Source organism: Sus scrofa, chromosome 2 (genome assembly GCF_000003025.6).
Source record: "Sus scrofa isolate TJ Tabasco breed Duroc chromosome 2, Sscrofa11.1, whole genome shotgun sequence".
Lineage (NCBI taxonomy): Eukaryota > Metazoa > Chordata > Mammalia > Artiodactyla > Suidae > Sus > Sus scrofa.
Genome location: NC_010444.4, coordinates 66,993,640 through 67,009,909, shown reverse-complemented (window position 1 = coordinate 67,009,909; position 16,270 = coordinate 66,993,640). Strand labels below are relative to the sequence as shown.

The window sequence follows — 16,270 nt, the reverse complement described above, 5'->3', positions numbered from 1 at the left end:
TCACAGGCTTCCGTGTAGGTCACAGATGTGGCTTAGATCTGGTGTTGCCAAGACTGTGGTGTAGGCTGGCAGCTGCAGCTCCTATTCAACCCCTAGCCTGGAAATTTCCATTTGCTGCAGGTGCTGCCATAAAAAGACAAACAAACAAACAAACAAAAAACCTCAAGCCACAGAGCTGCCTTTCAGTTAGACTCAGTTTTGAGGTCTAGGGGATAAAGACAGACATCAGATTAAAAGAGATAGACTGAAGCCTGGACTCAAGAAGGAAAAACCGAGTAAAAGGAAGAAGCATTTTCCCAGGTCCCTGGGTAGAACCTTACCTTCCACTAAGACAGGAGTTGTGGTACAGAGGTCTGCGTGGAGGCCACTCTAATATAGAGACTGAGGGTGCCAAAGTGGGCCCAGCAAGACAGGCCTAGACCAAGTTCATAACTAATATTAGACACAGGGCTAGATATAATATGATCCCTGCCATCCAGAGGAACAGAATATGGATAGAGGGTGTGTTCAACTGATTTGTCAAGATTGGAAAGGAGAATCGAAACCAGAAGAACCCCCTTTTTCACCTCCTTGCAAACTTCCTAACGGAAGAGCTGTTTTATTTACAAGCCTGCCCACCAGAAGCCCAGAGAAAACGTGAAGATACCATAAATCCAAACTCCAAGGAACCCAGCAGGGGCCATGAGACTAGGACCACTGTGGGAACTTCTTTTGGGGGAGATGCCCAACAGTTCACTCCCACAGATACTGCGGGGAGATAGAGCCACCTTCAGTCTATGGCTCCAGAGAGTGTCAGCACCAGACTCCCTCGTGCCCATCAGAACCACGGATCCAAGAAAATCTTCAACAGAAATGCTGGTAGCTCTCATGAGGATCTCATTGTCCTCATATCCAGCTGAGGCTTGAGCCAATACATACTCTGAGACACCAGAAGGGACCAGCCAGTCAAGAGGATCAATGGCTTCCCTCCTCCCAGAGTCAACTTCTAAAGGCACCATAGAGAATATTCAGCAATTCAGCCCAATTCTGACTCCTAAGCCAACTGAAATGGACTTGTTCCCATGGCTTGGCTCCACAGGGGGACCATAATGGACACACATGCCCCTTTGAGCATCAGCCTTCAAGACTCTGCAGCAAGCTTAGTAACAATCCCTAAAGAAACAGCAGGTTCGGTGACAGATGAATCTGAGCTTAGAACCATGATATGGGTCAGCACCATCTTTCTTTCCATTGCTTGAGTGAAAAGTGAAAAGTCTAGGACAGCTGGACTTCAGACGCAGACATGTGGGTGATGCTTATTCATCTGCTAGCCCATGGCCCAGAGCAGACAGCCAGGAGTGACCTGACACTGACTGCCTCCTCTGTGGATACAGACATGGCTGTTAGCACCCCCAGAACCCATGCTATTCCAACAGGGCCTTGGACCTCTGATTGATCAGAAGGTTTAGCCACTCCCAGCCTGATCAGTAGCATAAGAGAGAAAACTGGTTCCTCTCTTTCTGCTACCTCCCCTTTAGGGGGGCCAAAGTCTGAGTCCATCACAGGACTGGAGATGCAGAAATTACATCTACACCTGGGGCCCTTTTTGTGACATCATCTCCTGCAGAGCTAACAAGCAAGGGTGGGGACCTCACTCTGGAGTTCATTACCTCCAGCCCCAGGGGTGCAAGTTCAGTTTCAGCTACAATGCCTAGCCCTTAGAGAAGGTCCAAGGCCACAGAAAACACTCAAGCACCAGGGCCTGAGTCTCCATGGACTGCCACAGACACAGCTGTCCACTTATATGTCACTGGTTTTCCCAAGGTCAGTAACACAGGAAGAACATTTTCTTCCTTAGTAACAGCCACCACAGCAGGATCTACCCATCATTCTGCAACTTTAGACTGGAACCATTCTGGATACTCTACCCTCATCTTATCCCGATAAAACCACTGAAGTCAGAGCACAAGGCTAAGTCCAGGGAACACAGGCACATCCGTTTCTGTTGCAACTTTTCCTGATGACCAGAAGGTGAGCACTTCATTCCCTGAGATTTCAGGTGCACACTCGACTCCCCCAAGGACCTGAAATAACAGCCCTCCCTGTTTCTAGTACTTTTTGTAACAAGCCAGGCACACAGACAGACACAAATGGCTCCCCTCCCATTTTCATGCCTGATGTCTCAACATTGAACATGGCCACCAGAAGATCTTTGTCTTCAGCATCTGTAACAGGTCCAATTCACATGGGAACCACAAGATCCCAAGACACCACCTCAGGGTCCTGTGATAGCTCATCCATCTCCTTGCTACCATCCCCTCCAAGGATCATGACAGATGGGCTCACCTTGCCTCAGATGGCCAGCAGCACTGAAGTGTCTGTCACAGGGGCTCTTGTGCTCACCAGCAGAGAGCCAGAGCAGAGTTCTGTGCCGCCCCCTACCCTGATTCTTACAACTTCAAGACAGAGGTCCACTGTCTCAGTTACCCTTCCCACAGAGACCATATTCCCAGGGGAAACCCTGACTCTCAGTTCAAGTACCCAGGGACAGAGTCTAAGGGCTCCTGCATCAGGGATGACACATTCATCCATCTCTATAAGTGAAGTACAGACAAGTTTGACCACACAGCTCACAGCAGACCTGGCCTCAAGCTCTTCCTTCTTACCAGGGTCCATGGATGAGTCCTTTCACTTTCCTGGATGGCTGAAGACCACAGATCTGGTGGGCATGAGCATGGCATCTGGGTTCACTACATCTCCAGTCTGGACCAGTAGCTCACATGACACATTGCCCACTCCCAAGACCATCAGAGACATAGAGACAAAGCCTTTGACAGATACAACAGTGACCACTTATGGGGCTATCAGTTCTTGCTGCGAGCCGTGTTCCTCTGCCCTCACACACTCAGGGTCACACAAGACCATTTCTTCAGTATCCACTGTGGAAGCCACCAACCCATCTCAATCATTCTCTATTTATTCCATGTCTACCAGGACTAAGGAAGAACCTGTCTTGACCCAAACCTCTGGGCTGAGGGAGACCAGTAGTTCTCAGGATACCAGCTCAGCCACAGATGGAAACATGGTCCTTTCTCAAGTGTATAGTGCTGCTCCTCCTGAGGTCACCAGGACTGAGTTCTCTTCTCCTGATGGTGTATCCAACCCAGGCTCTGCTCAGTCCTCGGGGACACCCAATATCTCCAAAGGAATGAGCACCCACAGTTCCACCCCCTCTCTCATGACAGAGGCTTCCCATATTATCTCGACAACATCAACAGGTCCCTCTAGGGTTATACCTAGGGATGCCCTGACTCTGGACCAAACAACCAGAGATTTCTGGGAATGGGTACCCCTGGACTTGACTCAGAGCTTTCTGCTCTCAGAGATGACCCCGGCAGTGAGCAGAGGTCCAGAGACACTGCCACAGAGAAGCCCTTCCCCAAAAGAAACCAGATTTCCATCTTCTCCAGTGTCTTTTCCCAGCTTAAGCTCACCTTCCCCTAGTTCCTCTGAAGCAAGGGGACCCAGGGTCCTCACTTCACTTCCTCCTACTTCGGGACTGACATCATCAACATCATCCGCAAACTTTCAATCCCAGGAAACCACAGCCTTCCCAGGTACGGGCTCCCCAGCAGATTCCTTCTGGCCCCCTAGTCCTGCTACATTAGAGGTCAGGAGCCCCGAGATGACCACTGTGGACACCCCTTCAGGGGCCAGTAATAAAGCACCCAAGGCCCCCACGTCTGACATAGCTGAGACTACACTCCCCAAGGAAATCTCCCCTCCTGTAGTGTTCCATCCGCTCCCATCCCTGACAACTCCACGTCCTTTATAAGTAAGAACCCTGAATTCCTTTGCATTGGAATTCTAAGCTTTTGTGGTAGTGACTGAATGGGAGAAGAGAAGGTTGCTGTCAGGGATCCACTTTATACCTCCTAGGCAGAATCCACCTTTGTTTTTTTTTTTTGTTTTGTTTTTTTGTTTTTTTGCTTTTTAGGGCCACACCCATGGCATATGGAAGTTCCCAGGCTAGTGGCTGAATCAAAGCTGCAGCCACTGGCCTACACCACAGTCACAGTATTGAGGGATCTGAGCCACATCTGCGACATACACCACAGCTCATGGCAATGCCAGATCCTTAACCCACTGAGCGAAGGCAGGGATTGAACCCACATCCTCATGGATCCTAGTCGGGTTCATTAACCACTGAGCCATGAAGGGAACTCTGTAAAGAGAAATTTTAAAAAACATTTTAGGAGTTCCCGTCGTGGTGCAGTGGTTAACGAATCCGACTAGGAACCATGAGGTTTCGGGTTCGGTCCGTGCCCTTGCTCAGTGGGTTAACGATCCGGCGTTGCCGTGAGCTGTGGTGTAGGTTGCAGAGGCGGCTCGGATCCCACGTTGCTGTGGCTCTGGCGTAGGCCGGTGGCTACAGCTCCGATTCAACCCCTAGCCTGGGAACCTCCATATGCCACGAGAGCGGCCCAAGAAATAGCAACAACAACAACAAAAGACAAAAAAAAAAAAAAAAAAAAACATTTTAAAAAACTTTTCCAATTATAGTTGATTTACAGTGCACTGTGCAATTTCTGCTGTACAGCAGAGTGACCCAGTCATACCAATACATACATTGAAAAGAGGAATTTTTGATTGCTAATTCTGTTAGTTGCATGCCTGAACCATTATAACATCTGTGCGAGGTTCCACTGAACTGGAGATAGAGTATGGAACTGCCAGGCGTTGGAGCAGTTGTTTAAAACAAGCCAAAAATGAAAGTAACAGTCAAGTACTTAATCATAGTATAAGAAAGAGGTAAAACTGAAGAAAGCACCAATTCCCTTTTTCCGTTTTCCCCCATGGGATGGTGTTCAGGTCAAGGATCAGGTGGAGCAGCATAGATGTGGGGGTAGTCTTACTGTTGAAGGGAACTTGAACAAACGTTTCTGATATTTTATGGGCCTAGGAGCCAGGAGGAGGAGGACTGCAGGGTGGGAGTGGAAAAGGACTGAGAACAGGGAAAATGTCCTAAAGTTCTTCCTCTCCGCCTTTTTTTTTTTCTTTTTTTTGTCTTTTTGCCTTTTCTAGGGCCACTCCCGTGGCATATGGAGGTTCCCAGGTTAGGGGTTGAATCGGAGCTGTAGCCGCTGGCCTACGCCAGAGCCACAGCATCTCGGGATCCGAGCCGCTTTTGCAACCTACACCACAGCTCACAGCAACGCCAGATCCTCAACCCACTGAGCAAGGCCGGGGACCAAACCCACAACCTCATGGTTCCTAGTCAGATTCATTAACCACTGTGCCATGAGGGGAACTCCTCTGCTGAGTTCTTGGGTCCCTCGTTGCTGTGGCTTAGGCTGGTGGCTACAGCTCCGATTGGACCCCTAGCCTGGGAACCTCCATATGCCGCGGGTGTGGCCCTAGAAAAGGCAAAACAAACAAACAAAAAACTCAGCAGAGGTCTGAAAAAAGGCGCCAGGTAAAAAGACTTAGGAATGAAGGCTCCTGGTCTAGGAATGCAAATATGCATAAGTGCATGGTTGGTCAAGAGGGGCCCATGTCTTTTTATTTTTTATTGAAGTATAGTTGATTTATGATATTGTGTTAGTTTCAGGTGTACAGCACAACTCATTAATATATATTTATATATTATATGTAATATTTATATTAATGTAATCTATATTCATTTCAGATTCTTAATATATGTCAATATATTATGTATATATAATATATAAATATATAATATATATTCTTTTTCAGATTCTTTTCCCTTATAGGTAGATTATTATAAAATAGTAAGTCTAGTTCCCTGTGTTATACAACAGTTCCTTGTTGGTTATCTCTTTTGTATATGGTAGTATGTGTATGTTAATCCCAAACTCCTAATTTATACCTCTCCCTAATCCCTTTTTCCCTTTGGTAATCATAAATTTGTTTTCTATGTCTGTGAGTCTCTTTTTGAAATAAATTCATTTGTATCTTTTTTTTTTTTAGATTCCACATATATGTGATATCATATAATATTTGTCTTTGTCTGGCTGACTTTACTTAGTATGATAATCTCTAGGTCCATTCATGGTACTGCAAATGGCATTATTTCATTCTCTCTTTTTTTTAAGACATTTTTGACTTTTACTTAATGTGTAGCTTTTAGAGATAAAATAGGGAAAGTTCATACTTAGGTTTTAATCACGACTACTGAATAACATACATAATATAAGATATCCAATAAAACCTAGATTTTATTTTCTAGGATTTTAAAAAAATTCATTGAACTATAGTTGATTTACAATGTTGTGTTAAATTCTGCTGTACAGCAAAGTAACCCAGTTATACATATATTTTTTTTCATATTCTTTTCCATGATGGTTTATCACAAGATATTGAATATAGTTCTCTGTGCTATGTAGTAAGACCTTGTTGTTTATCCATCCTATATATAATAGTTTGCCTCTGCTAATCCCAAACTCCCAATTCTTCCTTCCCCCCATTCTCCTTTCCTCTTGGCAACTACAGATCTGTTCTCTATGTCTGTGAGTCTGTTTTTGTTTCATAGATATGTTGATTTGTGTTATATTTTAGATTCCACATATAAGCGATATCATATAGTATTTGTGTCTTTTTCTGATTTACTTTGCTTAGTTTGATAACCTCTAGGTCCATCCATGTTGCTGCAAATGGTGTTATTTCACTTTTAATGGCTGAGTAATATTCCATTTTATTTATACACCATATCTTCTTTATCCATCTGTTGATGGACATTTAGGTTGCTTCCATGTTTTGGTTGTAGTAAATAATACTCCTATGAACATAGGGGTGCATGTATCTTTTCAAGTTTTAGTTTTCTCCAGATATATGCCCAGGAGTGGGATCACAGGATCATATAACTCTATTTTTAGTTTCTTAAGGAACCTCTACACTGTTCTCCATAGTGGCTGCACCAATTTACATTGCCACCAACAGTGTAGGAGGGTTTACTTTTCTCCACACCAAGAGGGACCCAAGTCCTTGACTGTAACTCCCTTGAGTGACTTCAGTGTACTGGCTGTGCACCAACTCTTGTGTGGGGAGGACAGATTTCCTCTTTGAAGCTATTATTCTTGTGGTAATTGCCTATGGTTGGGTCTAAAAAAATCACTCACAGATTTTTAACCAGGAGTGGAACTCCTCAATAACTACACCAGTTTTGCTGTATTACACCCATTTTACAGATGAATATTTCAAAATGAGTTAAGGTATACTAGAGTGATGAAGACCTTACTGGTTCTAAGGAGACAAAGAGTTAAAAAAATTTGTAGGTTCAAGACCAATCAGATCAGCTGTTCCCACAATTAAAAAAGCTTTCCATCCTTTATGATCATCTTGAGGGTTTGATTTAATGGAAAAAAGTCAGTTAAGCTTTAAATGCCTTTTTGGAGACAAATGAGGGTATAGCTAAGCCAGTGTCTAGTGAGAATGTTCCTCATAGATCCATATTCATAGGGAATGCAAAGGTCACACCGCTATCACCTACTTCAGGGGCTGATGAGTCTATGGTAACCATCGCTAAGAAACTGAGTCAAGCAGTTCCCATCATGGCTTAGTGGTAAACAAATCTGACTAGGAACCATGAGGTTTTGGGTTTGATCCCTGGCCTCGCCCAGTGGGTTAAGGATCCAGTGTTGCTGTGAGCTGTGGTGTAGGTTGCAGAAGCGGCTCGGATCCCGCATTGCTATGGCTGTGGTGTAGGTCAGCAGCTACAGCTCTGATTTAACCTGGGAGCCTCCATATGCCACGGGTGCAGCCCTAGAAAAGACAAAAAAAAAAAAAAAAAAAAAAAAAAAGCTGAGTCTAGAAGAACATAGAGGTACCATTTGGCCAACCAGTAACCCTATGTCTCTTATGGCTATCATCAGCATATGAGCATCTTCTCTATTTCCTTCAAGGTGATCTCATTTTAGTCCTTTCCCTTCATCCCTGGGGTCAAAAATTTGATTTTTTTTTTTGGCCTTTTTTTTTTTGGCTGTGCCCATGGCATGCAGAAGTTCCAGGCCAGGGATAGAATCCATGCCACAGAAGCGACCTGAGCCACAGCAGTGATAATCCTGGATCCTTAATGCTCTGTGCCATCAGAGAACGCCAAAAGTTGGATTTTTTTTTCAAGGAAGTAAAATGACTATGTTTGAAATAGATTTTTTTGAATTCTTGCCACTCTGGGGATATGGATTACTTTTTCCTACAGACTGTATCAATGGAACACTTTATTTCTTCACCTTAGTAATTTATATGATTCAGCAGGAGAATCAGTTGCCAATCAATTCAGTAGAGAAAAATGCCACAGGGTCATTTCTCTACATACTTTCTCTAGCCCCAGGGTGAAAGATCTTTTTAGATCAGAGATAATCCCTGGAATCTATGTTGGCAGGGAGGGCACATACAGACTTGAAGTGAAGTAGGTTTCTTTTGTAACAGTAGAGAAGGGATCATGGTTCTTGGCTGTGCCACGTTAGTGAGAATAATGTGAAAATATGGTCCCCAGGAAGAGTGCTCTTGGAAGGTCAAGCTTTCCTCACCTTTGTCGCACTTAAATGTCGTTTTTCTCAAGGAGAAGAAAAGGGTGCAGAGAGGGAGGTGAATTTGAAAGACAGTGAAGTTTTAAAAAAAAGAATTATATCACTCCTCTGTTCTATTGCTTCTAAAATATAAATCCTTATGTAGCTTTTCAGTGAACTAAGACTTGGGACATTTAGTGGAGCCAGAAATTATAAGCAGAATCAGGTTCATCAACGGCAGGCTCCAATGAGAAAAGTGAAAATAGGGTAGGTAAAGCCTATTGTATAGGTAGAGTCCAGGGTTCATCACATCCTCCCTTGTACAAAGGACCCTTCTTTGTAGGGTATGCAGTATACTGAGTTCCAGGTAACAATTTCTCCTGAGCAAACAAGATGGGTCAAAGCCCTCATCCCACTTTGACCCATTGTTGGGCATGGTCAATATGGTTCCTGGTGTACAGAGACTTGAAAGTATGGTATGGAAGGGCTAACATTTTCTTTTCTGGAGAGGAAGGAAATAGTGTGAATTGAAATCACAGGAAGGAACAAATGATACTGTCAGCTAGAAGGACCCCCCTTCTGTACCCTTTGAATATCTCCTACCAACTTGCTTTCTAATCACAGGTGTGTCCACAAGAATTCCAGAACTGACTACAGCCATCAAACTCACAAGCTCCAACGAGCCCAGAACTGGCCCAGAGACCAGGTACCCTCTGGGAAATTCTTGGAAGACTTCAACAGCAACTGTCCCTGTGGAAACCACAGTGGAAACAGAGACTGGTCCACAAAGCAGCCCAACTCTGATTCCAAGGACAGCTGGAATGAATTTCTCCTTATGGCTTGGCTCCACTGAAGGAACCACAGTGGACACACATGTCTCTCTGAACGCATCTTCCACTGGTCTTGAAGGCTCTGTGGCCATCCCAGATACTGTAACCACCCAAATGGTAATAATGAACCCAGAAACAGATAAATCTGAATTTATAACCAAGACAAGGGTCAACACCACAGTCATTCCTTCCACTGTCCTGAGTAAAAAGATGATGACAGTTGAACAGGCAAGCAACAACAGGTCTGTGGGTGAGGCTTATTCATCTACTAACCCATGGTCAGAGCAGACCACTGGTAGTGAACTGACTCTTGGTGAATCCTCTAAGGCCACAGACACATTGCATATAACTTCCAAAGAACAAACCACATTAGGCTTTCTGACCTCTGAAAACCAAGCCAATACCAGCCTCACCAGTGCCTTAGGACGAAAACTGAGCTTTTCACCATCTGTCGCATTCCCCTCAGTGGGGTCTAAGATGCCAGAGGCCATCACAAGTGTAGGGACTAGTGATGTTGCCTCTACTCTTGGGCAACTCTCATGGACCTCATCTCCTACGGGAGTGAACATCATGGATGTAACCACAGTCCCCACTCCAGGTGTCACCACCACTATCACCACCATGGAAACCAACTCAATCCTGACTACCATGCTCAAGCCCAAGGGAAGTGTGAGCACCATGGACAGCAGCCTGGCCTCTGAGACCAGCACATCTGCCCTAGAGCATCCTCCTTCCTGGTCATCCACAGCTGCTTCTGCCCTAACATCAGGCCCCTCAACTACCATAGACATGGCTTCAATCTTGGAAGTCACAGGTTCTCCTAAAGCAATTTCTACAATGGGCACAACTTCATCCTTAGCAGTAAGCACTGAATCAGTCTCTGTGTCTACCCCCGATGACCTGGTGACAGTCATTGGAACCAGCCTAGCTATCCCATCCTCCTACAGTTTGGCTGAAAAGACAGAGGCCAGCACAAGTGCAAGGACAGTGAGTCTTTTGGACACAACTGCATCTATACCCATCTCAACATCTGGTGTCGAGATGATGAGCACCTCAGTTGCTGACATTTTGGGCACAAGTTGGACTCCCAGTCAAGGAGAAACAGAAGCTGTATATGTTTCAACGCCTTCTACTGACCATCCAAATACAAAGATCACCTCAAAGAGCCTCCTTTCCACTTCAATGCTTGATTCTCGATCTACTCTTGCCCAGACCACTGAGACTTCCATGTCATCAGTTGTTAACACTACCTCATCTTTTCAGGGGGTCACCACTCCTCCAGAACTCCCTTTGGAGAACACGATCAGCCCAGATACCGCACAGCTGCCATCCTCTATAGGGGACACTACAAGTGGGGTCTCACCTGCTACAATGGTAAATAATGCTAAAGTCACTTTATCTGGGAGGCCAGATCTTGCCAGCCAAGACACAGAGCAAGGTTCTACCCAGCTTCCCACCACAACCTCTGCAGATCCAGGGCATGTGTTTAGACCAGAAGCAGCAACTCTGGATTTAATCCCATACACAGTAAGAACTCCAGATCCAGCCTCCCAGGGGAATGGGCTAAGGACTCCTACAACAGAAGCAAGAGCTCTATCTCATTCCCAGATGGGGGAAGAAGAGTCAAGCTCAAGCACACCCCTGAACACCGAGGTGATCAATGTCTCTTCTGTCTCAGGAGGGACCATCAAGGAGATTACTGACTCCCCAGGCTTATTAATGACCACAGATCAACTGGGCATAAGCTCAGAATCTGAGACAACTTCACCTCCAAGTTGGAAAAGTAGCGCCTCTGGGAGAACAGCCATTTCTGAATCTTCCCCAGACAAAAAGGCAATTCACTCATCTACAAACATAGTAGCTACAACAGTATGGCCCCCAAGTTCTGAACATAATCTTCATTCCACTGTCCCACCCTACTCAGAGTCATTCATGGACACACACCCAATGAATACTACCTCCATCATGGTGAATACCATTGTTTCCACATCAACAACTACCCCACCTGAATCCACAAGGGCTGGAACAGAGCTTGATTACCCCTTGACCACTGAACTGAGGGAGTCAGTGTGTACCAACTCAACCACGGAGATAAGCACTGTCCATTCCCCAAGTTCTTTTGCTATTACCAGAGGTTCCAGGACAGAAGTCACTACCTCAGACAGAGTTTCAAGCCCAGGTCTAACTCAGTCCATAGGTTCATCAGGAATCACCAGGCCTTCTGCCTTCTCTGCCATGACAGAGTCTTCACGAATGACCATCGCTACCCAAACGGCTCCTCCTAGTGCTACAACACAAAGGCCATTTACCTTGAGCACATCAACTGTGACCTCCTGGGAAGGAACCCACTTGGCTGTGACTCGGCAGTTTCCACAGTCAGAGACAACTACTCCCATGAGCAAAGCTTCCGAAGATTCATCTTGGATAAACTCTCCCTCTGTGGAAAAAACCGGGTCTCCCTCTTCTCAAGAAGCCATCCTTGCCACAACTTCACCTTCTCCTGCGCTTTTTACATTACAAGAACACAGTACCTTCTCTTCTGTTTCCATGACCTCAGTTCTCACCTCTGGCCTGGGAAAGACCACAGACATGTGGGACACAAGCTTGGAACCCATGACCAGTACACCCAAAAGGGGGAAAAGCATCTCGAATGAGATATTGACCACTTTAGAAGCCACCACAGATACACAAACAATTCATCCTTCAAAAAGCACTGCAGTAACCACCATGGGGATCACAAGTTCACCACACAAATCACACTTCACCGTCCCAGCCAACACAGAGCCATCCAAAGCCACATCTCCAAGGATGATCTTTTCTACCATAAGGGACACCACTGCTTCCACATCAATTCTAGACTCTTCTGAATCTACAAAGATTGAGACAGAGCCAATATCCTCCATGACCCCTGGACTGAGGGATGCCAGCCCCTATCAAGGGAAAATCTCAAGTACAGATCCTTCCAAAAACACAGTAGTAACCAAGGTGGGGACCACCAACTCTGAACATGAATCACGTTCCTTTGTCTCATCTGACTCAGGGCCATCCAAAGCCATATTTCCAATCAATACTACCACCACCATAGGGAAAACTATGGTTTCCACATCAAGGTCTAACTTCTCTGAGACAACAAGAATTGAGACAAGTTCCACCTTGACCTTTAGAGTGAGGGAAACCAGGACCTCTAAGGAGATCAGCTCATCCCCAGAGCCAGTCACTGTCCTTCCCGATGAGAGCACTAGTTCTGTTACTGAGGTGACAAGGACAGAGGACATCTCGTCTAGTGGTAGACTCAGTCCAGGCCCTTCAGCTTCCACTGGGTCACCAATAAACTCCACAGAAAATATCACAACACTTTTTACTTTCCTCACAAGGACAGAATCAACAGAAAGAGCTGTGACCATTGAAAAAGGTCCTTCTGTAGCTGTATCACAGAGGACACCTCCCCAGGACACACCAATCACATCATCCATGGTGGGGATCCATGCAGCTGTGACCCAGGGACTTCTACACACAGAGATAATGACTTCTATGAGCAAAGGGGCTGAAGATGTGTCTGGGACAACCCCTTCCTTCATGGAAGAAACAGGCTCTCCATCTTCCCCAGCACCTATACCTGCTATGATGTCACCCTCCCCTGAGCCCTCCACGTCACCAGCGAGGAACCCCTCCTCTCCTACCCCTGTGACCTCACTTCTCACCCACGGTCTGGTGAAGACCACAGACAGGTTGGGTCCAAGCTTAGAGCCTGTGACTAGTTCACCTGCAAGCATGATCAGCACCACCATTGAGATACTGTCCACTTCTGAAGCCTCCACAGGTACAGAGGCCATTTGCTCTTCTGAAAACACAGCAGTGACCAGCGGGGCCCTCACAACTTCTGGACAAGAAATACATTCCTCTGCCCCAGCTGACTCAAAGCCAGATAGTGCCATGTCTCCAATGGTGACTTCTTCCACCTCTAGGAACACTGCTGTTTCCACATCAGTGTCTCACTCTTCTGAAATTACACCAACTAAGACAGACTCAACATCCTCTCTGACCCCTGACCTGAGGGAGACCAGCACCATCCAGCAGATCAGCTCAGCCACAGAGAACATCACTGTCACTTCCAGAGTGCCCACTGATACTACTACTGAGGTCTCTGGCACAGAACCCATCTCCTCTGGCAGCACATCCATCCCTACCCTGGTTCAGTCCGTGGTGTCACCAAACATCCCTGCAGGCACAATCACCAGGCCCTCTACCTCCCCAGTCACCACAGAATCTGCAGAAATGACCATCACCACCCAAATGGGTCTCCCTGCAGCTGTGTCATGGGGTACACTTACCTTGGACACATCGACCAAAGCTTCTGCGGCAGGGACTAATTTGGCTGTGACTCAGAGTTTTACCCACTCAGAGATAGCCACTCTCAGGAGCAGAGGTCCTAAGGATGCATCTGGGACAAGCCCTTCCTCTATGGAAGAAACAGGCTCTCCATCTTCCCCAGCGCCTCCGCCTGCAGTGCCATCACCCTCCCCTGAGCCCTCCATGTCACAAGCAAGGATCCCCTCCTCTCCTTTCCCTGTGACCTCACTTCTCACCCACGGTCTGGTGAAGACCACAGACAGGTTGGGTCCAAGCTTAGAGCCTGAGACCAGTTCACCCACAAGCGTGATCAGCACCACCATTGAGATACTGTCCACTTCCGAATTCTCCATAGATATGGCAAAAATTCTCCCTTCTGTAGACACAACAATGACCACTGGGGGTTCCAGCAGTTCTGGACATGAACCAAGTTCCTCGGTCCCAATTTACGCTGAGTCATCCAGCGCCACATACCCCAGGGGCACAGCTTCCTCCATGGATGAGACCCCTCTTGCCACTTCAATGCCTTCCTCCTTCAAGACCACAGCATTTGAGACAAAGACATTTTCCCACCTCATTGCTGGACTGAGGGAGACAAGCAGAGCCCTGGCATCCAGCTCAAGCACATTCACAAACACACCTTCATCTCCTCTGTCCGCACACAGTTCAGAGAGTCCTGAGACTACCTCTTCTGTGAAATTATCAGTCCCAGGTCAGCCTCTCTCTACACAGGGTACTGAAACTCCCACAGAAACACTCGCACGTTCTTATGCTCCTCCCTCTGTCACAGGATCTGCTGGCATAACTGTCCCAGAATCCAATCTTTCTGTGCCAGTGTCAGAAAGTCCTCACAACCTAGGCATGGATATGCTCTCTTCAATGGAGACCCTTCTTGCTAACACACTGACACCTTCTGCATCAGAGGCCCCAGCTTCCTTTGTCACCTCTGGAATTCCAGGTGCCATCTTGGCTACCTCCTTAGTTCGTGCATCTTCTAGGACAGAGTCAGGCCCTGAGGTTACTACTGTGTCCGCCGCTGCGGAGAGCCTACCTTCTTCAGCTTCAGCACCTTCCCCCTCTTCAACCTCACCTCCCACCCATTCTTCAACCAGCCCACACCCTCCCTGGATTACTTCTTCCCCGGCAACTCCAAGTTCAAGTGACACCATGAAAGCAGAGAGCAGCAGCACCACTGGAAGACCCTGGGTTACGGTCAGTACTTTGAAGACTGGGACCCAGCCAGTCCAGACATTGCTACCAGCCGTTATGGATCCCAAGGTGACAGAGAGTACTGGTTTGGGAACAGTGACAAGTTCTTCTCAAGTTCCTCCACACCCAACACAGTTAGCAAGTAAGGACCCACAGCTCCTACAATCTCATCACTTGGGGCTTGATTTCTTTCCTGAGAGGTAAAAAGGAGTTAGTGAGGAGTTTATCCTGCATCAGAAATTCTTTAGCAAACATATGTTGATCTAGGAGTTCCCGTTGTGGCACAGTGGAAACAAACATGAGCAGTATCCATGAGGACTTGGGTTTGATCCCTGGCCTTGCTCAGTGGGTTAAGGATCCGGCATTGCCATGAGCTGTGATGTAGGTCTCAGATGCAGCTCTGATCCTGCATTGCTGTGGCCGTGGCATGGGCCTGCAGCTGCAGCTCTGATTCGACCCTTAGCCTGGGAACTTTCATATGCTGCAGGTGCAGCTCTAAAAAGCAAAAAAAAAAAAAAAAGCAAGTATTTGAATAATTACAGCACCGTGACAGATGTCCTCACATTACTACTAATGCTGATGACCATGAAAATAGTAACAAATATTTATAGAACACTTATTCCTTGTAAAATGCTACACTGTTAATTATTTAATCCTTACCAGAACACATGGGATTATCATAAGCCCATTTTTGCAAATGAGTAAACTGGTATAGAGAGGGGTTAAGTAATTTGATTAAGATCATAAAGCTGATAAGTGATAAGAAAGAACTCAGACTATATGGCTCTTAACCACTAGGCTTAGCAGAAATGTTCAGAGAGGTGGGAGAAAAAGCAAGAGGAGTTTCTGTTGTGGCTCAGTAGGTTAAGAACACAACATAATGTTGGTGAGGATGTGGGTTCAATCCCTGACCTGGCTCAGTGTGTGAAGGATCCAGCATTGCCGTGAGCTGTAATGTAGGTCACAGACGTCTTGGATGCCGTGTTTCTGTGGCTGTGGTGTAGGCCAGCAGCTACAGCTCCAATTCAACCCCTAGCCTGGGAACTTCCATGTGCTGCAGGTGCAGCCCTAAAAAGAAAATAAAAAATAAAAAAAGAGAGAGAAAGCAAGAGATTCTGGCCTCCTAGAAGCCCCAGGAAGGGAGAGTTTTAAGATGGAAGAATTGTCAGTTCTGTCAAATGCTACAGAATAGCCAAATGGAAATGAAGTGAGAAGTTCTTTGACAACACGTGGGTCCTCAGGGATTCTAATGAAGAGAACATCAGTGAGGTTTAGAGGATAGAAAACACAGACGAAGTAACACATAGATAAAAGGAGGGATTCACCCCCTGCCCTGAGACTTTCTATACTGAGAACAGTCAAAATTAAGGGGGA

General features: G+C 46.2%; 1 protein-coding gene across 1 annotated transcript in view; it reads left to right on the top strand.

The window, feature by feature from the left end:
* Positions 1-16,270, top strand: part of LOC100624460 (mucin-16) — a 115,406-nt gene that overhangs the window by 7,131 nt on the left and 92,005 nt on the right. Inside the window, exon 4 of the mRNA XM_021085118.1 lies at positions 9,132-15,038. Within this exon, the coding sequence (XP_020940777.1) occupies positions 9,132-15,038 (5,907 nt within the window). The remainder of the gene's footprint in view (positions 1-9,131; positions 15,039-16,270) is intronic.